A 25,566-nucleotide genomic window follows, 5' to 3' on the forward strand; every position below is an offset into this window, starting at 1 on the left:
CGGAGCTTCGTTCCAATGCTGCGCGGGGGGGAGGCGTTCCCCCCCGCCCGGCATCGGAGCTTCGTTCCGATGCCGTGCGGGGGGGGAGGAGGCGTGTCCCCCCCGCCCGGCATCGGAGCTTCGTTCCGATGCCGCGCGGCGGGAGGAGGCGTCCCCCCCCGCCCGGCATCGGAGCTTCGTTCCGATGCCGCGCGGCGGGAGGAGGTCCGAGGACAGTGGGGAAGACGCGCTGCGCTTCCCCGCTGTCCCGGAGATTTCCCTATGGGCTGTCGTCTTGCGAGGCAAGCCCATAGGGAAATTCGTTTTGCGAAGCGCCTCCAAAACGGAAAACCCTTTCGTCTAGCGGGTTTTCCGTCTTGCGAGGCGTTCGTCTTGCGGGGTACCACTGTATATTGTTTTTTCTTGTCATCCTGTTAACTCCCTCTGCTCAGAGAAGTCATACTCCCTTTATTATCTGCAGTATTTCCATTCCTCTTGTTCCTATCTTTATCGTAGCCAAAGGACAAAAAAGACCCCACACACACACACACACAAACTTAGGCTGTATACATGCTAATCTGTAGCACAAAAATGTAGTTTTTCTCACACTGAAATCATTCATGCTCTGCTTTAGCTGCTTTCAGCATAGATTAATTCTAGATCAGTGTTTCCCAACCTTTTTTGGGCAAAGGCACACTTGTTTGATGAAAAAAATCTCGAGGCACACCACCATTACAGCCCCGTGACGTCAGCGCGCAGCGTCACGCCGGGAGGGACGCACGAAAGTGTAAGTTTCAATTTTTTTCCCTCCCCCTTGCCGGGGAACCTCCAAGCTTTGGGGGTGGGGGGGGAGGAGGCAGCAAAGCGAGGCAGGAAGGAGAGCGCAGCTTGGCTGGGTGAGCTTTGGCAGGGGCAGGGAATGAGAGCCGCGAGGCGGGCGCTGCGGACGGAGGCGCTGCCCGCCGAGCTCGCAGGCAGCCAGGCAGGCAGACGGCGAGAGCCCCGCGCTGGGCGGCCTCTCCTCGCCGCCGCCGCCCCGCCTCTCGCCGCCCGACTCGCCCGCCTCCCTCCAGGCAACATCTCGCGGCACACTAGTGTGCCGCAGAACAGTGGTTGGGAAACACTGTTCTAGATCCTACCACCCATATGGGTAGGTGTGGTTACCTTATAGGCATTTGAAAATCATCCCCTTGATTATATTATCCACACTTCTTCCTACTCCCTAAATATGCCCCAGGGGAATGAAGAAGGAAGTAGTGATTGTGATCTTGGTATACACTCACCCACAACATTATTGGGCAGGTGTGGATATACTCTCCCCTATTGCCAGATCTGCCTACATCTGTTTTCAAATGGACAAGGAATCAATCTGCAATGAGCTTTTATTTTTGGAATGAAACCAGTTTCTCAAAAAGTACTTTCAGGAGCAAATAATCTGCAATAGATCTAGATAGTGTGTGGGCTGCATAGAAAAAAAACAAGTACTCCAATCATGTGTAAGCAGCCTTAGATTTTAATACTTCAGGGCAAAGCGTGTAAAAGAAATATTCTCAGGGTAACCAGTGATTGACCAGTACAGATTTAAATAGATTATTTAAATGAATTCTTGTTCATTTTGTTTACTGTGAGTAATAAGTAAGGGAGGGAGGGATATAGATTTATTATTGCAGCACCATTACATTAGGAAAGCTACAGCGAGGGAACTTTTTAGCATTTCATTATAAATCTTATTTTTGACAACCTAAATGCATTCTATAAATATTAAATAACAGAAATGTATCAATTTAGTCTCTGCGTGAGATATCTATGGAATCACTTCTGTCGATGAAATAAGATAACCACACAGAGACTAGAAGAGAGCCAAGAATTCACTGTTTGTTAAATGTAACTCTTCTGCTACAAGAATCTGTGCCTTTTTTGTACATTTCAAAGCATCACACACAACAGGGGAGGTTAATCCATTATGGAGAATTTCAGTGCTTCTCCACTAGGTCAGACTACCCCAGACTTCCCACTGATAGCCTCCTTATTACGATAGCTAGAGGGTGTCACTGACTGTTAACAATGTATGTTCACTATTCCGTGATCTCTAGTCTAGAGTATTCTGCCTGCAGTTAGAAGCTTTGGGGGTAAGAGTAAGCAGGAGAAAGGAAGCAGCTTTAAAATGTGAAATATTCTATTTGATGAATAGCTGCAGTGTGTCAGTGACATTTTACTGTAAATGTTCCTTATGTGGCTGAAAGGAAAATCCCAATCATGCTATTCTGCAACTGTGATGAGATTTGGAGGAAGATGGTTGAGATGAAAAGGGTGCATTTTTCTCAAAAGAGGGAAATCGTCCATCTTCTTGAATTTGCAATGTGCAGCATGCCCATGCAGAAAATCTGATTTCACTGTTTAAATGATTAGTAGCTCACAGAGAGCTGCCGAGTGATTCTCAGATTAGGAACTGCATCGTCAAGAGTTTTTAGTTTTCCTAGGAGGAATCTCTTTCTGACTCCAGTAATTCCTCCCTTTGGGTGGATAGGACAGAAATTGGATGAATCTATATTTCCTTTTTAGATGATTATTTTTAAGATTGAACTAGACCATGGGTAGGCAAACTAAGGCCCGGGGGCCAGATCCGCGGGCGGTCCGGGAATCAGCATGTTTTTACATGAGTAGAATGTGTCCTTTTATTTAAAATGCATCTCTGGGTTATTTGTGGGGCCTGCCTGGTGTTTTTACACGAGTAGAGTGTGTGCTTTTATATAAAATGCATCTCTGGGTTATTTTGGGGGCATAGGAATTCATTCATTTCCCCCCCAAAAAATATAGTTCAGCCCTCCCCCCCCCCCCAGGGTCTGAGGGACAGTGGACCGGCGGCTCCCTGCTGTGAACTAGACACACACCTAATCATTATAACCCACTGGGAGGGGTGCATAGAGAAGAAACCCCACGGAGCACCTGTAGCACCAAAAACAGACGCCCTCATCTGTCCCACCTGCAGTAAAACATGTCTCTCACATATTGGTCTCTACAGCCACAGCTTCCTCAGGACCAGAGCAGGGGAGGAAAGAGTTAAATTCCTCCTGTACACCTGCTGACGTTCCTATAAATATGAGGCCCCCCCCATGCTATTTTGGCCTTTAATTGATATGACAAAAGACGCTGAATATGCAATGGTTTTGTTTGCATTATTGGGGCTATATTTTAGTACAATATTCTGAGGCTGAGTTTCCCGAAGTTAGGTGTCCAGCACTCTGGTACCTGTTTTCCCATTTAGGTTTTTGTATATCCAGTGTAAGTAGCACTGGAACCATCCCTTTTGGCAGGACATTTCTGCTTCAGTTATGGATTCTGCTAACAAATAGGAGTTTTTACCGCCTTAAATTCATGCTGTTTTGGCTCTTATGGCAAACTGAGAAATATGTGTGCTCTAGGCAGTTAAAAAAAACATTTTGGAGTTAGAGTACTCAGAATGATCTATCCAAATGTGAGTACAATGGTACCTTGGTTTAAGAACAGCTTAGTTTATAGAACAACTTGGATTAAGGACGCTGCAAACCTGGAAGTAGGTGTTTTGGTTTGTGAACTTTGCCTTGGAAGCAGAATATGTTCCGCTTCCTGGAGTCCCCCGCTGCTGTGGGAAAGCATCCCTTGGTTTAAGAACACTTTGGTTTAAGAACAGACTTCCGGAATGGAAGTTTATCTTCTTACGGAGAGATAAATGTACGCTTATCATCCTTCCAATTTTCTTTTCCCCTCCTATGGTGCTGCCACCCATCACATACAACATATAAAGAACTATTATTATATCACACTGTTCTCTCTGAAGATGTAAATTGTTATTTTAGGTAGAATTGATCAAATAATTTTAGTAATAGAATAATTTCTATATTCATTTCTTAGAACATGATACAAAATCTGCAGATGATTGGTTTTGTTTTTTAACCCAAGTGAAATGATCCCTGTTCAGCTTTAGGAGAGAAAAATGTTTCTCTTTTCTGTTCTTTTTGACCTTGTTAGAATTAGGCTTTTTAAGACTCGAGAGATAAGATTTGATTCCGTTCAGAATCTGTAAAGGATGTCTTGTCTGATGTAGTAGTAGTGTGTGTGTGGTTTAAATAAATAAAAGATAAGGGTCTTTTCTGAACAGTCATTTTATAAATGTACACTTGTTTCTCATTTGTTATACTGTATTGGCCCGAATAGAAGCCGCACCCGAATATAAGCTGCATCTTTAAAACTGGAGTGGGGGGAGAGAAAAAATTCCCGAATATAAGCCACTCCATTCCTCGCTGCTCATGGCTGCATACTGTGGGGGGTGAGCTGCACTGCGTTGCTGGCAGCCTTCCCCCTTCCTTGCTCTCTCCCTTCCTGGCCTTGGGGGAGAGGAAGGGGGACTGCGTGTGGGCGGGCACCACTTTGCCCCGCTCCTGGCTGCATACTGTAAGGTTGATGTGGTGTTTGCCCGTTCCTTTGAAAATGTTTGAACAGGGGGGAGAGAAAGGGTTAAAAATATAGACCAATAGGAAATCCAGAGGCGGAGCCTACCTGATTATAAGAGAGCCAGTGTGGCGTAGTGGTTAAGAGCGGTAGTCTCGTAATCTGGGGAACCAGGTTCGCGTCTCCGCTCCTCCACATGCAGCTGCTGGGTGACCTTGGGCTAGTCACACTTCTCTGAAGTCTCTCAGCCCCACTCACCTCACAGAGTGTTTGTTGTGGGGGAGGAAGGGAAAGGAGAATGTTAGTCGCTTTGAGACTCCTGAAGGGGAGTGAAAGGCGGGATATCAAATCCAAACTCTTCTATAAAAGGGCTTACCCCAAGGTTTGAGTTAGTTGGTTGGTTTTAGTGGGTTGGTTGGGAAAGGCAGTTGGAGAAGCAGTTGGCAGGCAGTTGGAAATAGAGAGACAGTTAGGGCAGTGGGTTCTTGAGTGAGGGGAGGTAGGAGAGAGAGAGAGAAATAAGACTAAGAAAATAAAGGGTAACGACGTTTGGAATGCAGTTAAAGTTTGTTTGTGTCTGAAATAAACTACACTCTTCTTTATTAACCCAAGAACCTGACTGAGACTGAAGTGATTTTACCAGGGACGACCTGGTTGGTGGCAGAGGATTAGTGGTGTACGGGTCAATAGTCCGTGAGACGACCGGGGACTCCGTATGAACGCCACAGTCACGAATATAAGCTGCACTTTACATTCAGGCCAATACGATATGTAGTACTAAGAGTCTTCTTTCAGTATTGCAGTTCTGTTGAAATGGAAGTATGAAAATCTTTTTAGACCCCATTGTATGGTCAGACCATTTCCTGGTGAGACTTAGGCTTGCAGCTGCTTCTGCTCTTCCTGGGTAGTTAAAATGGTTTGTTTCTGAAGGTTGATGGAATCTGATAGATTCTTTAGGGTCTTTGGGGAGTTTCCAGCTAGCATGGCAGGCGCTCAAAGCCCTAGTTACTCTGTAGAATATAGAAATGATTCCAGTTGTTTCACAATTACTTGCAAGTGCCCCCACACACAGTGCACAGAGTCTTGCTCCTAATTTACTAGAGAGCTGGGGGCATTGAAGCAGATAGGGAAATGGCTTGAATCCAAGTGGCAGAAAATATCATGCTGGCAGATACACAAGTAAGAGCAAATTGCAATCACGCCTACTTTGTGCCACCGATGGCAGAAAATCAATATTTAGCCTCACCATGGCACCTTCAGGAGATTGTCAGGTGGGTCTTTTCTCGGTGATTCAGGACCTACTTAGTCTTGTTTTAGTCTGTTTTTATACTGTTTTTTTTTAATTGTTGCTTCTATCTTCTTGTAAACTGACTGGAGAACCGTCTGGTTGAAGCTTGGTATGTACAGTGGTACCTCAGTTTAAGAACTTAATTTGTTCTGGAGGGCCGTTCTTAACCTGAAACTGTTCTTAACCTGAAGCACCACTTTAGCTAGTGGGGCCTCCAGCTGCCGCCGCACCACCGGAGCACAATTTCTGTTCTCATCCTGAAGCAAAGTTCTTAACCCGAAGTAATATTTCTGGGTTAGCGGAGTCTGTAACCTGAAGCATCTGTAACCTGAGGTACCACTGTACATGCATAGGATAGATAAGACTGTCTTGCGGTGTCAGCTCACGGGTGCTTAAAAATGGAACAGAAGCATTTCAGCACCAATGCAGTATCACAAATCAGGGCCTTAAGCTGGCATGACAATGACGTAACCATGCTATTATAGGAACATAAGCCGGCAGAAATTATAAAGATCAGGAGGTTAGTGTAAGTGAGAGTGAGAAGCATTAATTTAATTGTTGTTTAGTTGTTGTTTTTTTAATCTTTATTGTCTTAGCATATGCAGCTGCCACCATATCTTGCATTCGTTTTTTTCCGCAGAGCTTACTTATTTATGTTGTGCATAAGGATAGTCTGGTTTTTCTTATATTGGGAAATATTTAATACTACTACTACTACTACTACTACTACTACTACTACTAATAATAATAATAATAATAATAATAATAATAATTTATTTGTATCCCACCCTCCCCTGGCAAAGCCGGGCTCAGAGCGGCTAACAACAGGTAAAAATAGCACAGTGTACCTAAAATTGCAGTCAATTAATTAAAACACATTCTAGAATCCATTCAGAATCAAATTAGTGGCAACTATCAGGTTAGAGTTCTATGAAGATTACAGAGAGAGAGAGGGGATCAGACTGTGCCCTGGCCAAAGGCCTGGTGGAACAGGCCCTGCGGAAAGATGTCACGTCCCGCAGGGCCCTAGTCTCTTGTGACAGAGCGTTCCACCAGATCGGGGCCACAGCCGAAAAAGCCCTGGCTCTGTCCGTGGCCAGTCTAACCTCCCTGTGGCCTGGGATCTCCATGATGTTTTTATTTGAAGATTGTAAAGTCCTCCGTGGGACATACCAGGAGAGGCGGTCCTGTAGGTATGAGGGTCCTAGGCCTTATAGGGCTTTAAAGGTTAAAACCAGCACCTTAAACCTGATCCTGTACTCCACCGGAAGCCAGTGCAGCTGGTATAGCACTGGGTGAATGTGATCCTGCTTTTCTGCTTATAGGCTCTTAAAACGTTTTAACCACATAGATGTGGCAATTGTAATAGTCTCCTAAGCAGGTTGGATTGCATTCAGTGGGGCTCTCTGCCCTCCAAAGACCCTGATTATACTCTTAATAAAGCTAGTGAATGCCATTTATTTTAGCGAACATAAAAACAAAATCCAGATGTTAGGGGAAAGCTTTACAGTTGCCTTTTTATCATGACGATGCTATTTCTGTTTTCATATGTAAAATATTTACTGATAAAATTGTATATTTTATTTATTTCGGGTGTTCAGCTGCCCTTAAGAGTATTTAAGTTATGAGGACATACATTTTTTAGAATAATAATATTATTAATAAATGCATTATTTTAGTCTTTGGCTGCAGTGCCCCATTAAGTTCAGTGAGAGGTCACCATGCAACAAGATGAGGGGCAAACTAGGTTTAAAATATAAGCCTAGAAAAACCTAAAATTTCTTGAATGGTTATATGCCTCAGATTACATTCGAGATTTCAGAATTGCTTCTTCCACACTAACTTCAGAGTAACATTAAGAATGAAGGCCTGAATCTGCTTCCCTCTTTCTTTTTATACCATGTTGATTAGATTGTAAGCCTGCTGGAAGGAATAGTAGTAGTAAAATAGTTATACAGATGTGGGTGCTATCCAGTAAAGTGAAGCACCACTTTTTCCATTCTCCTTGCTGCTCACATTTGGTGGAGGTGAATGCATTACCAAATAAACTGTGTCTTTGGTACCAAATAATAATAATAATAATAATAATAAAATAATAATAATAATAATAATAATAATAATAATAATAATAATAATAATAATAATAATTTATTTCTACCCTGCCCATCTGCCTGGGTTTCCTCAGTCACTCTGGGCGGCTTCCAACAAAAGATTAAAAATACATTAAAACACCAGTCATTAAAAACTTCCTTAAACAGGACTGCCTTCAGATGTCTTCTAAACGTCAGATAGCTGTTTATTTCTTTGACATCTGATAGGAGGGCGTTCCACAGGGCTGGTGCCACTACCAAGAAGGCCCTCTGCCTGGTTCCCTGTAACTTCACTTCTCACAGTGAGGGAACCGCCAGAAGACCCTTGGCGCTGGACCTCAGTGTCTGGGTTGAACGATAGGGGTGGAGACGCTTCTTCAGGTATACTGGGTCGAGGCCGTTTAGGGCTTTAAAGGTCAGCACCAACACTTTGAATTGTGCTCGGAAGCTTACTGAGAGCCAATGTAGGTCTTTCAAGACCGGTGTTACATGGTCTCGGTGACCTCTCCCAGTCACCAGTCTAGCTACTGCATTCTGAATTAATTGTAGTTTCTGGGTTACCTTCAAAAGTAGAGCGTGTTGCAGTAGTCGAAGTGAGAGATAACTAGAGCATGCACCACTCTGGTGAGACAGTCCGCTGGCAGGTAGGGTGTCAGCCTGCATACCAGATGGAGCTGGTAGGCAGCTGCCCTCAACACAGAATTGACCTGCGCCTCTATGGACAGCTGTGAGTCCAAAATGACTCACAGGCTAAGCACAGTTGCCCCATTTAGGACCAGGGAGTCCCCCACACCCGCCTGCCCCCTGTCTCCCCAAAACAGTACTTCTGTCTTGTCAGGAGTCAACCTCAAACATTGCTCAACTTCCTTTCAAAACAGCTCCATTATCTGCCCCCTCTCGTCTCAAAAATCAACACAACCCAAATGTTTCTGGTCGTGCTGCCTGCACCATAAATTAACCTAGCCGGCCTCTTCTGCAATTTTAGATGCTTTGCAGAGCCAGCACAGCTGCCAACTGGGTCAGTCTCAAGTCTATCAGTGAGAAGGCAATCTGGCACACTCAACCAAAGTGTTTGTCTTTTGTATTTCCTTTTCTTTTTTCAGCTTGGACTCTGAAAGGAAATCAGTCCTGACTTTGAGTCATGTACTGCAATAAGACACACGAAATTGTTTCAACAAGTTTACATACCCTTGCTTTTTCCTGAAGTGTCTATCTTCCAGGCCCAGTGGTTTCCTGTTTTCCTTAGGAGTTGAATGGAATCTTTAAAGAGAGATGTCTAGTGTTCATATTCTAAAACTGTATTGTAAAGCTGTGGAAATATTATCCCAGTTCAATAATCAGGAATAAGAAATAGGGGTTGATCTTTTTTCAAAGGTAAACATGGCAGAACAGCAGATGTGAATTTTACTTTTGTAGACTAGTTTCTACATTCACACCCCTCCCATCTAGGCATCCAAGCAGCATGAACACAGAAAGCACACATTACACCCTTGCAAAAATACTCAAGAAGGATATGAAGTAGGGGTGTGTGGTCTAGGGAGAATCTCAAGGTCCAGTTAGAAGGAAGTGGAGGGCTGCAGTTGGCCATTGGCTCTGAGGTTCCCCACACCTGTCCCAGATAACCAACACTAATAGTTAATGGCATAAGCTGTACTTCTTCCCATGCAGAGCTCCTTAACCAAGCTGAAATAATGTGCCATTATCTCTGTGCTAGAAACATCTATGGTGGTTGAGGAACCCTTTGCAGTGGGGTTACTGTTTTCATGCTAAGGAATTAACAGGTGACTCCCACCCATCTAACTTGTTACTTGATTCAAAATGGTTTCTCCGTGTTTTTTCCCGTTTTCTAGAAAATCGGCAGTTCTCAAGGTTATATATATATATATATATATATATATCGCTTCTTGAAAGAATCAAAGTAGTGAAGGCCAATCCATTGCATGCTGGTTTCTCCAGAAAGCCGATTCTGTCACACAATGGTTTACTCTGTGATTTAGGAAGCTGTTAAATGAGAGATGGGGAGAAAGGAAGCATATGGAAATACGGTGTCACAATTTCTCATTATGTTATTCTCCTCCTCTTACTGCTTCCTTGCAACTCTGCCTGCACCTCTTGAAGTGGAGTGAGTTACAGCGAGGTGTCTGCTGACAGCAATGACAGCAGTACTTATTCACAGAAACGTGTGATAGAGTGAGCTCTTTCTTCTTTCAGTCATCTCTTTTTTTGCCAAAGGAGACACCCTTGTCTATTTACAATTCAGCAAAGGAGTCTTGTTCATGACCCATAAGTTCTGAGACTGGCACATTTTCTCTTCACTGAGCAGTGACATCGTACCTTGTGGGTCTGATCGTGTATCCACTTGAAATTACACCCGACATCGGCAGAAACCCTATTAAAATACGTACAAGTATATCTTGCACTTGAGTTCACACAGATCTAAAGGTAGCCTAGGGAACATGGGGCTTTTAAAAAAAGATTAAGGCTGTATAAAAGATACTCAAAAGGTACTTTTAAGCTTTAGCAGTGCAGTGCGGTTTGTTTTGGGTGTTTTTTTGAAAGAATATAGAATGTATTTCCCTAAGTTAAGGCACAAAAAGGTCAACAATGCTTCAGGTAAGCAAAACTTTACCTTGGTTTGTTGTTGTTGTTTTTTTGCAGAGAATGTATTATGATGAATTATTAAATTGGTTTTACTCGGAAAATTGTTAGGTGCTCTGTTAAAGGCAGAGGTAAAGAAATATTTAGAAGAATAGATGAATTATTATTCTCTGACATGAGAGCTCTTTTTATTTCCTTTTGGTAAAATACAAATCCTTCTGGGATTTTCTGGCTGCCTTAAAATATTATACTTTGAAAATCTAAAAAGAGAGAGAAAGAGCTGAGTAAAAGTAAAATTGTTGCTTGTGACATTTCATTGTGCGACACTTGAGACAACTAGTTAGTAATTCTGTATTTCTAAATATTTAGAACTTAAGTTTTCTTTTTGAGTGAATATGACTGCTTTGCATAGATTCATGGAAAATAATAGCCTAGACTATCAATCAGTGCTAAAGTCAAGATCAGTGCTATTTACTCAATTCCTGTTTGGAGTGAAATTATTCATTCTAATTTAGAAGGATTTTCTTTTATCACTTTGTCTCAGTATTGTTTCATTGATACTGTTTTGGGGTTGTTAGCAGATGAAGTCAGACTAATGCGGTCAAAGGAATCAGCATTAAGGGGCTATTAGTAAAAAAAATAAAAAAGAATTGCATAGAGGTGATGCATTGATGTTATGTAGAAGGATTTCTGCTTTATTAGCCATGTTAGAAAGTACTGAACTTGGTAATGTATCAGAGTTGGTGCAGATTAATTTAGGTGCATGTAGCACAAGTCTGTGAAGGATTTAAGTCTGAAGACAACAAGGCAGCCACTTAGCAGAGGTTTACACTATAAACTTGCATAGATTTTGTACCACTTTAACAAACACGGCTTCTCCCAAATATCGTGGGAATTGTACTTTGGTGGGGATGCTGAAAATTCTCTGGTTGGCTTGCATCACAGTTCCCAGGATTCCCCAAAGAGGGGGAATGACTGTTAAACCAGCTTTGTCTGCAGTCTAGATTTGTCCACAAGTTTGTATCAGCTAAGAGCTAATTGTTACTCTGAAACTCCCAGGGTGATCAGTTCTGATCTCACAGCTGCTGGAAGAAAAAGTGCAAAGCAAGAAGGCCGCAGCAATTATAGATAGCTTTAGGCATGACTCCTCTACAACCATCCTTGTAATTCAATTTAAAGCATTCCATTAGCCTTTGTGGCAGTAATAAGCTTTGTCTGCAGGAGCTCAAGCAGACAATATTGCTTTTCTTTTTCAAATTAATGCATTCACTTTCTGAACTGCAGGGCGTCTCCAGAGTAATAGTCTGCTTTCAGGAGGAAACATTTTAGAGGGTTAAAGTGGGAGGAGTGGGAAATGGAATTCACATGTGATTCTAGGTAGGCATATGCAATAAATATTTTGACATGCTCAAACTTCTTAACACAGCCTGTGGATTATTAAACCGAAGTCTAAGTAAAAGGAGAAAGAAGATTATATTAGGAGAGATTACTTTCCAACCTGGAGTTACTTAACAACATCTCTTCCACATATTGAAGATAAGATGTGGAGTTCCTTAGAGGACATTGAGTCAGGGAAGACCTCCTGGAGCCTCTCCCTCCTAAGGGCTTAACCATATGCTTGCTGAGCGATTCTGCAGAACTACGCAGAAGCAATGCCAGCCCCCAGATTGCTAAACCTTGGAAATCAGTAGTCCAGTGATCTGGAGAATTGGCAAATGCCTTGGAATTGGGAGTAGAGCAACTAGCAGTTCACATATGAGAGACAGAGAGCTGAGATTGTGAATAACGGCTCTCCTACTACCTGTTATATCTCTCTTGTGTGGTGGGTGCCATCTAGACATTATCCTAGCCATGTGGGAGCCACTTATCTATGAACAATTCCTGCTGCTTTCCTGGGAAGACATTTCAGTGTCCCAGCCGCATGGAACGAGTCAGATCACCCAAGTCTTTTGTATGGGATTGGCACGTAAACTTACATTCTCCAATCTACATGGAATTTCCTCATTGTGAAGCAGCTCCCACCTAGCTAAGAGAACACTGAACAAGCACCAGTGTTGAGATCATACACGTGTGAGCATTTTGAAGGTCAGTTATAAAATTAATGGTTATAGCATTGGTGGTATTATTAGCTTCCTTCCCAGGTGACCCTCTTATAGCATTATAAAAATTATTAGAGGCCTCAAGCAAAATATTCAGCTATTTCAAAATAATACATTAGTTTCAACCATCTTCACTTCTGTTTCTTCCTTTTCCTTCACCAGCCTTTTCTGCCTGCTTTGCCCCTCTATAAAATTGTCTCATACAATGGCAGCAAAGCTATTCCTATTTACTCAGAAGTGCATATGTTCAGTGGAGCGTACTTCCAGGGCAGTGTGCATAGGATTGCAGACTCAACTAAATTCTTCATTGGAGTGCTGGTGATGTATTTTCCACACTGTAGTGTCTGACAATAGCAAAATAATTGCAATGAGCATATTTGCAGGATTACCAACATAATTCTGTATTTGATTATTTCCTTACAACTGGTGAAATGTATGTGAGGCCAAGAGGTTGCCAGGCTATTAATGTCCTGTTCTGGTTCCGCATTAGAACCAATGGAGCAAGACAGAACCAAGGAGAGCTGCTAGTGAACAATTTGCCCCCAGAAGAGTTGGGAATGAACCGAGAGGCCTGTTTCAAAACTAGGGTATCTTGAAGGGCCAACCTGTCAGCCTGAAAATGGACAATTCTCCTATATTCAAGGCCTTTTTGCCTGCAGGGCTGAACTGGTGAGGCACTTGAACCAAGGGGAAGAGGACTGTGAGCCTCCTCATTCTGGTTCTGTGTGCCAGGGAGTTGTGACATCAGATTCAGTTGGTTCCTGAAAGTGTCCTTTCATATTGCATCATGGTGTGGTACGCTGGTTTGACATCAACTGATAGGAAGAGCCTACAGAGTGTGGTGAATACAGCACAAGATATTATGGACTGTCCCGTGAATCCGCTGGATGAAATAGCGGAAGAACGTTGCCTCAGGAGAGTGAGGAAAATTCTCAGAGATGATTCACACCCTGGCCGGCACTTTCTTGATCTCCTGCCCTCAGGCAGAAGATATAGAAGCTTGATTAGTCGCACCAACAGGGTAAATAACAGCTTTTATCCATGGGCTGTTAGGCTACTGAATGAAAAGATAACAACAGGGCAACTGACTTTTGGGTTTGGTGGGTGTGCGTCAGTAAACGAGGGGAATTAAGACTAAGAGAGCTGAGTGAGGGATGCTCGTGTAATCTCACTGTATACAAGTTGTACAAGTGACAATAAAGTATTTCAATATTCCTGCTTGGCAGTCTATAGTTCAGTGGATCACCAGCAAGTTCTCAGGCTGGTTCCTTAGCCAGTGACACCATAGTCTCCAGTTTAATGCCCTGGTCACTGCTAGATTCAGGATCAGGATAGTGTTTTGGGTTTGTGTTGTTGTTTTTGCGAAGAAAGGAGACATGCAAGATACCATGGGCTCATCTACACTCATTGTTTATAATATTTAAAATGTGTTATTAAAATGTGACACCAGAAGGCGCTGTAGAGCAGTGAGCCTTCGGCAATGAAGATGCATTGAGCATTTTATAATATTATTTTTAATGACGTTTTACAGATCATTGTAGACCCAGCCCATGTGTAATAGAACTCTATGGCTTTACATTGTATATACATTTGCAAATTTGTACAGTGACTTTGTTACATGCAAAGCATAGTTTACCAATTATTTTAATTTCACTGTTAATTATAGCTGAACTATAGTATGAAAAAGTTCATCTTTTCTTTAAACATTCCCAGCTGGAGTGCTTTCCTTTTGGGCTTTTAAAACCAATGCAGTGCACCATTGGGTGTGTTTTGTGTGCCTGAGCTCCCCCACTCTCCTCAAGAGAGTGAGGTGGGGATTCATTTAAACACACAGGTGATGACTGACTGCAACTTCTCTCCCAATCACTTTCGCCTTCTGCAGAACTCATGGAGGTGAACTTAGCTGGGAGAAAGATCTGATCAAAACACTTCTTTCTTTGTGACTGGTGCAGTTCTATATTTAAACACAGAGGGCTAGGTGACACGATTGCAACGTGTACAGCGGGTGTAAGTGAGGATGTAGAGATCATAGGAGTACCCAAAAATATTCTGGACAGGCTCATAGTTGTTTTTCTTTGTAATCAAGAAGCTGAATGTTTATTGCACTAATATTTCAAACACTAAAATGCAAATGCTGCCATTCTAGTTTGACGCTGTTCTGTGCAACAATATTAACATCCCCCCTGTGTTTATTCTAGCCACATCGACATCTACCACTGGGACAAGTCATCTCACAAAGTGTGGTGTGAATAAGAAAGACTTCTGTGTAAATGGAGGCGAGTGCTTCATGGTCAAAGATCTCCCAAATCCACGATATTTGTGCAGGTAAAAAAACCAAAAACTTTTCTTTAGTAGAGTTGTAGCATCTATTGACAAACACTTTTTCTGTGTTACCTGCTAAATTGTTTAACAATGAATAATTTACTTCACAAATGAACAGCAGAGTCACTGCATTTATTTAACCTCCAAAACACATTGTATTATGGTCTGGTTCCCAGAGTCACCTCAACAATTTACTAATATTAACCTTAGATCTATTGTTAGATCCAGGGTTGGTTTGTCAACAATCATGTACATTATTAGGAGTGATGTATGTAAGTGTGACACTTACATAAAAGGTTTTAAATGCAATTGTTACTGAAATGAAGCAATGTTTAATAAATCAGGAGGTGTAAAATACAGTGGTGCCTCGCAAGACGAAATTAATCTGTTCCACGAGTCTCTTCGTCTAGCGGTTTTTTCGTCTTGCGAAGCAACCCTATTAGCGGATTAGCGCTATTAGCGGTTTAGCGGCTATTAAAGGCTTAGCGGCTATTAAAGGCTTAGCGGATTAGCGGCTAAAAGGCTATTAGCGGCTTAGCGGCTTAGAAAAAGGGGGGGAGCGGAAAAAAACCGGAACACTCGCAAGACGTTTTTGTCTTGCAAAGCAAACCCATAGGGAAAATCGTCTTGCGAAGCAGCTCAAAAACGGAAAACCCTTTCGTCTAGCGGGTTTTCCGTCTTGCGAGGCATTCGTCTTGCGGGGCACTACTGTACAAGTTCTGTTTTGCTTCCATTTTAAACTAACTATCCAGTACACTGTCAGCAGGAACACCTTGCAATATTTAAGAAATGCATGCTCTTTTTAGTTTTATGGCCATCTATATTAGCATTTAATGACGGAGCTGACCGAAAACAGTTTAACTGATAATGAATTCTTATCAGACATATTATACCTGTCCTGTAATAAACACAATTAAAGTTCATCCCAAAACCAACATAAACAATACTTAGAAGAAAATTAAATGTATCTAATCATATTCCTTAAAAGATGACCTTTAAAAAATGGAAGTCTGCATTAGCTGAAATCAATATATGAAATTCGCATCCGCTGCTCCTTCCTACCTCTTGGCCACATAGTCCCCTTAATGTTGCCAAGTCACAACCCTGCAGTGATATTGGCAGATTTCCTAGTCAAATTATAGATTTCTCTTCAGAAAGGGGAGGATTTGGATTAGCATTATATGTAAAGATAACTGTGAATCTGAGAGTGAAAACCCTGCCAAATGCATCTGATTAAAGACATGAGGACTGAGGAACAAAACTGATAATGCTGTGTCAGTGTATTATGTCCAGCCAACCAGAAGATGTGGATGATGCTTTCCTAAAACAGGTTACAAAACTTTCACAGAGAAGAGTCATAGTATTACTGGGGTATTTCAACCACCCTGACATCTGATATCTGTCTAGTTCTGCTAAGAGTGAACTATCCAATAGATTCTTGCCTTGCCTTGCTGACAACTTCGTATTTCAGAAAGTGGAAAGAGTAACAAGGGAGTCTGCAATCCTGGATTTAATCCTGGCGAACAGGGGAGAACTGGTTGATGAATTGAGAGCAGGGGAAACTCTGAAGGAAAGTGACCATGTCATCTTGGAATTCATAAGGGGAAGGGATGTGAAAAATGAGCATAGGTGGACATCTTCCGTGGACTTTGGAAAAGCCCATTTCAAATGGCTCAGAGAAAAGCTGGGCAGGGTTTCACGACTAGAAATACTTGAATGAGGAAATAATTCAAAGGGGATGAGAGATTCTGAAAAGTAAATTGTGGAAGGCACTATCACAAACTGTTCCATTGAGAAGGAAAAATGGAAGACAGTTAAAGAAGCCTGTGATTCCTCACAGGGAGCTCTCCAACAAGAGACATAAAGGGGGCATGTGTGGAAGATAGCAAGAGGAACAGATCGCCAAATATGAGTGCACTGCATTAGGCTGAACGTCTAAATATGGTGTCAGGAATACTAAAGCTCAGAATTAGCTAAGGTTTGCAGGGGATGGGGGGGGGGACAGCAACCAACTCGCTTATGTTTGGAGCAAGAAAAAGAACATGGAAGGACTGCAGCTTGAGGAAGATGGCCTGAGAGATGGCAGAACTACTTGAATGTCTATTTTGCCTCAGTCATTTCCTGCAGTGGGAATTCTACCTAGGAAAAGTAGAACAAATTATACAAGGAGAAACTTGCAGCCTACAATTGCGAAGGAGGTGGTTAGAGAACAGTTAGACACTGGGAATTAGTTCAGGTCTCCAAGACAAGATGAATTCTTTCCAGTGCTTTTTTTCTTTAAAAAAATGTTTAGGGATACTCTCATTTTGACTCAAGAAAATAACCATTTTATAGTTCAAATCGGGGGAAATAAATACAGTAAATGGATAAAAGTACAAAGAACATGCATTACCTCATATTACACAGCTGACAGCTCACAGTTGCTTCCACATTGGCATGAGGTTGTGTGCACTAACATCTTCCTACTCATATTGAAATACTGTCCCTCAACGAGGCCAAACTTTCATCGGTAAAACACCACACATCCACATTCCACACTCCTTCACACATTAAACGCTCGCTTCCATCTGAGACTCATGCTGGTAGCTTCGAGAACACTGTCCAACCATCTCGTCCTCTGTCGTCCCCTTCTCCTTGTGCCCTCCATCTTTCCCAACATCAGGGTCTTTTCCAGGGAGTCTGCTCTTCTCATGAGGTAACCAAAGTATTGGAGCCTCAGCTTCAGGATCTGTCCTTCCAGTGAGCACTCAGGGCTGATTTCCTTAAGAATGGAGAGGTTTGATCTTCTTGCAGTCCATGGGACTCTCAAGAGCCTCCTCCAGCACTATAATTCAAAAATATCAATTCTTCAGCAATCAGCCTTCTTTATGGTCCAGCTCTCACTTCCATACATCACTACTGGGAAAACCATAGCTTTAACCATTTTTTTAATCAATAGGTATCACCATTTTCATGGCCACTTTTGGTTGCTGCAGAGACAGACCTATAGCATAACAGGGGAAGCAGCTGGGTCTTTTTGAGTAATATGTGGCATGGAAAAGTTAACCAAATGTTGCACAACCCCCTTGGCATGAATGGCAAACTGACATTTAATTTTAATTGCTTTCTATTTCTTCCTTTAAGTATTACTTCTGCATATGCTACATATATACTTGTGTCAATAAATTGGCAAGAGTGCTAAATAATAAAAGAACAACTGTACAAATTACAAAATATGGGGCCCTTGCCACATGGAAAAACCTCTGTGCTGTTGTTAAACTTGAACTTATCTTTGAAGTTTCTATGGATGTATATTTTATATCTAAAGCCATTTCTGTCCACTTTTTGCATCTGGTAAAATAGTAATCATGTCACAATAAACATTATACTGTAAAATTAGCCTTTTGCAGCAAAAATAACCAAGATTCCAGTTATGCACCTTTATGGTGCATCTGAGGAACTGAATTCCAGCCTATGAACGCCTGCAATGCAACAATTATGCTAGTGTTTGGTGGACCACTCAGAATATTTTATTCGCTTCATGCTGCAAGTTGCTTCATGCACTTTGCAAAATATGACACGTTCTATAAACAAGAAGCCTACTAATTTGATGGTACCACATGAAATTTTGTCTGTTTGCCACAACAGATTTAGATAGCTTCTCTTTTTATCATTTATTTATAGAATGTAATCGAAAGGAAAAAATACCTTATTTACATGTTGGAAACCGTATGTGGGAGTTAGTGATTTTTCACTAATTGTGTGGGAAGCTTTCAATCTCATACTTTCCAGAGTTCAATTAGTGTCAGCATGACCATAGATAAGAACAGTGCTTTTTTGCTTTAAAAATTGTTTAGGGGTACTCTCGTTTTCCTACCCATATTGAAATACTGCCCCTCAATGAGACCAAACTTAGATTCACAAAATGTTTTAGGGGTATGCGTACCCCCCAGAAAAAAGGACTGGATAAGAACATAAGGAAAGCTTTCTGGATCAGGCCTGAGGCTGTCTAGAAGGGGCTCTTTCATAGTTTGAATCCAGACATCCATCTACATCGTGTCTTGTCTTTGTCTGAGGCGAGTGTGCGAACCAAAGTCTTATCCACATTGGTATCCAGGCTTTGAAACTTCCTCCTTCTGGAGTTGCATTTGGTTCCTTAGACAATATTTTCCATTGGGCTTCACCTTTTCCCCACCAACCCCTGATGTTCCTAAGGTATTATTATTGTTTGTCATGACATAATCCGACAGCAAATTTATATTTTATATATTTCATTTTGTAATTTAAGTTCTTGTGCACCTCTATGAGTGGCCTTTCAACTAAAATGTGGCATTAAAATAAACCTTAACTTTACTTTTTTAAAAATGAACTCAAATGAATTGACAGATTTATTTATTTTTGTCATTGTTTATCATTTACATTGCAATGTCAAGATTATGAATTTGTTGTTGGAAACGAATGCAAAGAGAAAATGTGATCTAATAAGTTAACTAATCAGCAAGTGATGAGATGGTCCATTGTGAATATACAGTGGTACCTCGGGTTACAGACGCTTCAGGTTACAGACTCCGCTAACCCAGAAATAGTACCCCAGGTTAAGAACTTTGCTTCAGGATAAGAACAGAAATCGTCCTCTGGCGGCGCAGCAGCAGCAGGAGGCCCCATTAGCTAAAGTGGTGCTTCAGGTTAAGAACGGATCTCTGGAACAAATTAAGTACTTAACCCGAGGTACCACTGTATGGTGCTTTTTTTCATGATGTAGATTTTTTTGTAATAAAATTGCAGATTAAATCTATGCAATCAGAGTATCTGTAATAAATAAAAAAATTGTCCAGTAGCACCTTAGAGGCCAACTAAGTTTGTTCTGGGTACAGTGGTACCTTGGCTTAAGAACTTAATTCGTTTCAGAGGTCTGTTCTTAACCTGAGGCGTGCTTCCGCTAATGGGGCCTCCTGTTGCCGCTGCTCCGCTGGCGCACGATTTCCATTCTTATCCTGGGGCAAAGTTCTTAAAAAATATATATTAATAATTTCGACATACAAACTATCGAAGCCTATCATATTCATTAATTTCCCCCCTTTTTCCCACTCCCCCTCAAACCCTCCCTTTCACCCCCAAAGACTTCCCTCAGCTCCTCTCTCTGATTTCTGAGCACATGTTATTCTCTGCAAGTTATCAAATTGTACATATCCTTATGTTAACTATCTATCATGTTATCCTGGGGCAAAGTTCTTAACCAGGAGCAACCACTTCCTGGTTAGCAGAGTCTGTAACCCGAAGCATCTGTAACCCGAAGTGTCTGTAACCTGAGGTACCATTGTATAAAGCTTTCATGTGCATGCACACTTCTTCAGAAGTGTGCATGCACACTTTTTCTTCTTCTTTCGTGCATGCACACAAAAGCTTATACCCATAACAAACTTAGTTGGTCTCTAAGGTGCTACTGGACAATTTTTTAATTTATTTATTTTGACTTCTTCAGACCAACACAGCTACCTACCTGAATATAGAGTATCTATAAAACAGACTTGGATATTTTGTCTTTTTCCATTATTATTTTTTCCCTCCCAGAGGTCTTTGCGAGGAGTTTTCATGTTCCATAGGAAACAGAGTAGCATTCTCTCTGTTTTTCTGGGTTTTGCTGTTTTTTTCAATCGCTGATCACATTTTTGCCCTTTAGGTGCCTACATGGATACACTGGGAAAAGATGTGCTGAAGTTCTGCCCATGAGAAGCCAGTACCCAGAAAGTATGTTGTAAAATAATGTGAAATCTGCTTTCTCCTCCAACTGCAGCAGTCAAAATCAGTGTCACTTGGTGTTTTCATCCTTCAGTTTGAACCGGGCTCTGTTTCTTCTGCCTTGGGCTGTACATTGTCATATGTACATTATAAACCAGTGTAATGGTTTTTTCCTCTTCAATGCATTTTTTTTTCATTATTAAAACTGCAAGCTATCCTATATGTCTCCTGAAACTTTGACCTAAAAATAAAGCTTGCTGGTGTGTACTGATCTCATTTTGCCATAAAACAAAAGTGATGTTTTCATTTGGAGTGTTGTACTCTCGTGTTATATTTCTCTAAAGTTCACCTCAATTCACTTCACTTTTGAGCTTTGATGGCAGTGATAAACAGAATCGGTTGCTGGAGATGAACACACCAAGTCCAGGCCACACACACACTAAAGAAGCTTCTCTCTTAGCGTGTATTCACCTCTTCTCTTTTTCTCTGTTTTCTCTACCTTTTTGTTTTTGTTTTTACTCTCAGGTGCCCAAATGAATTTACTGGTGATCGCTGTCAAAACTACGTAATGGCAAGCTTCTACAGTACGTCCACTTCCTTTCTGTCTCTGCTTGAATAGGAGCATGCTCAGTTGGTGCTGCTTTTCTTATCGCTTCATCTTTCCTCAGATTTTTTTATCTGTTAACTAAACGGATTACACAAACTCTGGCGTAGATTGCCTCTGCCTTGTTTGCATGGAAAAGTGACGGCACAAGAAATTTCAAGAATTCAACTAAGATTTGAGTTGGCAAAATTAGGCAAATTGTAAAGGCACCTCTCTAGTTTTAACAGTTGAACTCAGCCGCTGCAATATGAAATAAGCCCAAATAATAAATAAAATGTAGCGCTGCGCTAATGGAGTACATCCATAGGCCTAAATCCAACACAGAGCTAGGCAGACTTAAGCCCACCGAAACCAGTGAGCTTGAGCAAATTAGATTTCAACCATAGTAGTTATCCAAACAATAACCATGTAACAAGCACATTTTGAAAGGTGAATTTAGGCGGTCCAATTTTATCAGCCATGTGAAAAAGCATGTAAGGTGAGATACATAAAGAAGGCTTTCACTGGGGGTAATGAATTATCAATAAATATTTTATATCACGCTAGTCTTTTTTCCCCAAAGGGTGTTTAGTTGCAAATAATGTATTTTAAAAAGTATGAAAATATCAAGAGCTCTGCCGGTGTCCCTCAAAACCTCACTAAGCATTTAAAGTACCTCCTTAGATGCCAGACAATTTTTTTATCCTAATGAGGATAAAAACAAGTAAAAACACCCTCATAAAAAGCTGAGACTGAGAAAACCCCTTGAATGTCAATAGAAATATAATTTCATATGTTCTTACAAATACTGTATCCACTCATGGAGTGAGTGTCCTGTGTTTGTGCTAAGTTGTACAGTTTTTTTTCCAAAACTAACTAGAAAAGATGGAACTAATCAATATACTGTATGCTAGTTCAGTTTAATTTCCATTAGTGTACAGCCTGCACTGGACATACAGTTCCATCTTCCTCATCTATGAACAAAAAAATGTATATGAATAATCTACAGTAACCCTCCTAAGCCTTACCTCTCCCATATTTCAAGTTTTCTGTTGGGAATGAGGGAGTTAGATTCCACACTGGCCAGATGTTTATCTTAAGTACTAAAAAGCTCATTTGTATAGACTCTACGTCATAGTGCTTTAAAAGTTTTCTTGACAATCGTATTCCCCAAATAATATGAAACTATTTTCTAATTTATTTTCTATTGCTCTTCTTTTTTAAAAAAAGTATTTTTGATGGTCAAGAATATATGAAAACATAATATTAAAATGGAGTTGTTTGCCTAGTTAGATTAAAAGATTGAATATTTTATGCATTTGCTGCATTTTATGTGTTAGCCATTAAAATAATTGATTTTTACTTGTGTTGCTTTCCTAAAATATAGACCTAAATATTTCAACTTAAGTAGTCCCGTAGACCATTACTTCTTTTGAATTCCAGATTACCGTTACTGTGGACAACAGTGAACAATGTCCACTCACTTGCCAAACAGAACCCTTGATTTGTCTTCTCTTTACCCTACTCCCATCTCCTGCATATCCCTCAAAATCTTCTCCAGAGATCCTCAGTCCTCCAGAGCAATTTATTAATTTGTTAAATTGCTTTACTGCCATTCATCTGAAGATCACAGGGGCGGTTCACAACATAAAAATACGAAACGAGAACACAAAATACATAATAATAAAACAACCAATAATCCTTCTTCCACAAAAACATTTTAAAAGGCTATCGAATGTTAATCAGCCAAAGGCCTGGTTACAGAGAAAGTCAGTCTCTTTGGGGGAGGAGACAAAAGAGAACCCCTGTTGCATGAGGGGGTCACTTGCTCACGCTACATGGGATTCCACCCTTTATATTTACATAGAATGCATGCACCACACGATTTTCTTGATATTGCTTTGTAATACAAACATACATTTCCTTTTTGTATGCTACAGTGATTCTCCCACTATAAAATACATGGTGGTCAACATTGACCCATTTTGAGGGATATACAGTACCACGTTTTGGATTTTTGTGCCTAAGATGCTCTGCTATGAAATGTCTTAAGATATTTTCAAAGCCGCACCTACTCATACTTCTTAGCTCCCTCAACTTCTGATGAGATTGAACAATCAGAGAACCATAGAATATTAGAGCTGGAATAGACCCCAACCCCCTGCAATGCAGAAATCTCAACTAAAGCATAATTAAGAAACAAATTTACAACAAGAACTAAAAAGTGCACTATGTTACTATAAACTGCAAAGGGCAGAGCCCAGAGAGAGTATTAACTGAGCATGCAGCCAATCCATATTCTCTATATTTTTGTTCAACCTAATGTAGTTCAAATACGGATATTAAATGGAGATGGATGCCATTACTGTGCTAGATGCTCTATCTTCAACTGGATTGAAAATATATGAATAGCAATTTTAATTTTGTTAGCATAGAGAATTCCATCATCAGTGTTAGCCAGGCATGAATCCAAAACCCATGGCCAGAGAGCCAGCAAAACTATGAACATGTTGATCATTATTTGGTTTACATTTACATAATTTTGGAATATGAAACAGGGCTTGTTTCAAAAAGAGGCAGCGCTTTGTTGCGAGTGTCTTAAATATTGCATTTGACATTCAAAGTTAAGACTTTATTATGTTAAATATGAACGTACAGAGATGGTATTATACCAGTCTTTCTTGGTTTTAATCATAGCTGAATTATTATCATCATCATTTATTATAATTATCCTTATTATCACAGTCAATATGATTGAAAGCTGTTGGACAATGAGCCATCACCACATGGGCACAGCTGACCTCAGGAACAGATAGTTGCATGTGTGCTGCTAGAAAAGTGCAAAAAATACTCAGTTGAATCTACATTCAACTCTCGCATGCATTGGCTGCCGTACCCTTGTGGTGATGGATTTTGTTAACTCTATTTAAAGTAATGTTTTGTTTCTGATACAGTATATCACAAATGATGAAATATAAGAGAACAGTAGCAGAGTAAATTAGAATACATACATAACAAAGCACGGCTGTCTGGGTTATTTTTTTTAAAATCAGGGGAATGTTACCATGAATATCAAATATCAATTGGAGTGATACACATATTATTCTGGAGTCAGAATGAGCGATGCATGTTTCCCTTGCATGCTTTTTGGCCAAGGTTTACGTGCCAGAATATATTTTCTTTAAGTACCGATCTCCCATTGAATTATTTCAAATAGAAGCTGTCTGAAATGAGTTACTTTCACTGGAATTAATTTCCATTCAGCCTGCCCTCCTTGCCTACAAACTAGTGTAAATGCAGTAATATATACGCATGAGCATGTCACTAATTCTACTGAAGACTCAACCAAGCTTTCTATGCAACTAATATATATTGTTAGTAGTGTTCATGTAGGCATGTAGTACTGGCTCTGTAGGGGAAAATCTCTGAATTCAGATTCGTTTAACCCTTAAAATGTTACTGATTGCTGGGAGGGCAAATTCTCCCGCCGTCCCCCCTTACCATGTATAATTTGTTACCTTAGGTTTCTAAAACAGAGTAAATAAATGTTGGCCTTATTTAAATACAGAGGGACAGAAAAGGTGGTTGTTTTTAAAGATGTAGAGAGGGGATCCAGAGGTAAGCAGAGTAGTAACATTTTGGTGAAGGAAATAAGGATTAAATGTAATATGGGCAACAATATGTTTTATAAAATATGCTCTTGTGCATGCTACACACACATGTAACTCCCACTGTTGTTGGCCTTCCAGACCCTATCAGCCTGTCGAAGAAAGTGCTTTTTTTCTAAAAAAGAAAAATGTTTTCCTACTCATATTGAAATACTGCCCCTCAATGAGGCCAAACTTAGATTCACAAAATGTTTAGGGTTATATATACCCCTGCATACCCACAGAAAAAAAACACTGGCCGAAGACAATTTCAAAGGACCCATATAAACTAACACCATGGGTACTATTATTTAGGTATTGCTTCATTGATTAGTCAGAGTACCAGTGTGAGAGAGTTAGGCACTCCAAAATTTGCTCTGTCTAATCAGGCCCCAAACTTTATTTTTCTGCTCCAAACCCTTATGTTACTGGAGATACATTCTTTCTTATTTCCAGTTTATAATAAAATGTAAAGAACACGGGAAAATGAGTTGTATCCCCAGTAATTTTCAGCGCAGTCAAAATGTTCTGGTGCCATAAAGTTTTGCAATGAGGAATGCTGTTTTAAAATGAGATCCTAGCAACTCTATTCCTTTTCAAGCAGTTTCCTCCGTTCCTAATTCCTCTTCTCAGACTTCCATCCCAGACGATAAGATAAAAGTAGTGTTTTTCACATTTGTGCCTTTAAAATATAAATCTACCTAGTTGATCAGCATGTGAAACCAATTAGCTCCACAAGGCAATGGACAAAGAAGATGGCACTTTCCCTTCAGACATAAGCACTGTCAAAATATAACTTGGTTCTGTTTTAACT

General features: G+C 40.7%; 2 protein-coding genes across 22 annotated transcripts in view; one reads left to right on the forward strand and one right to left on the reverse strand.

The window, feature by feature from the left end:
- The window catches only part of NRG1 (neuregulin 1), a 513,412-nt gene that overhangs the window by 463,910 nt on the left and 23,936 nt on the right, over window positions 1-25,566 (forward strand). For 15 of the 20 annotated variants that reach the window (XM_081176444.1, XM_081176448.1, XM_081176447.1 and 12 more), the window contains 2 exons: window positions 14,681-14,807; window positions 21,048-21,106. In XM_081176444.1, coding sequence (XP_081032570.1) covers window positions 14,681-14,807; window positions 21,048-21,106 — 186 coding nt within the window. Of the gene's footprint in view, window positions 1-5,248; window positions 5,679-14,680; window positions 14,808-20,463; window positions 20,532-21,047; window positions 21,107-25,566 lie in introns of those variants that run through there. The other 5 variants (XM_081176446.1, XM_081176433.1, XM_081176440.1 and 2 more) reach the window with 4 other exon arrangements.
- Window positions 1-25,566, reverse strand: part of LOC308576951 (uncharacterized protein) — a 121,249-nt gene that overhangs the window by 31,410 nt on the left and 64,273 nt on the right. The window contains exon 1 of one of the 2 annotated variants that reach the window (XR_014003299.1): window positions 4,516-4,752. The exons of the other annotated variant lie outside the window; for it this stretch is intronic. The gene's annotated coding sequence lies outside the window, so the exon portion shown is untranslated. Of the gene's footprint in view, window positions 1-4,515; window positions 4,753-25,566 lie in introns of those variants that run through there. 2 annotated transcript variants of the gene reach the window in all.

This window comes from Podarcis bocagei (genome assembly GCF_964188305.1).
Source record: "Podarcis bocagei genome assembly, chromosome: 17".
NCBI classification, from domain to species: domain Eukaryota; kingdom Metazoa; phylum Chordata; class Lepidosauria; order Squamata; family Lacertidae; genus Podarcis; species Podarcis bocagei.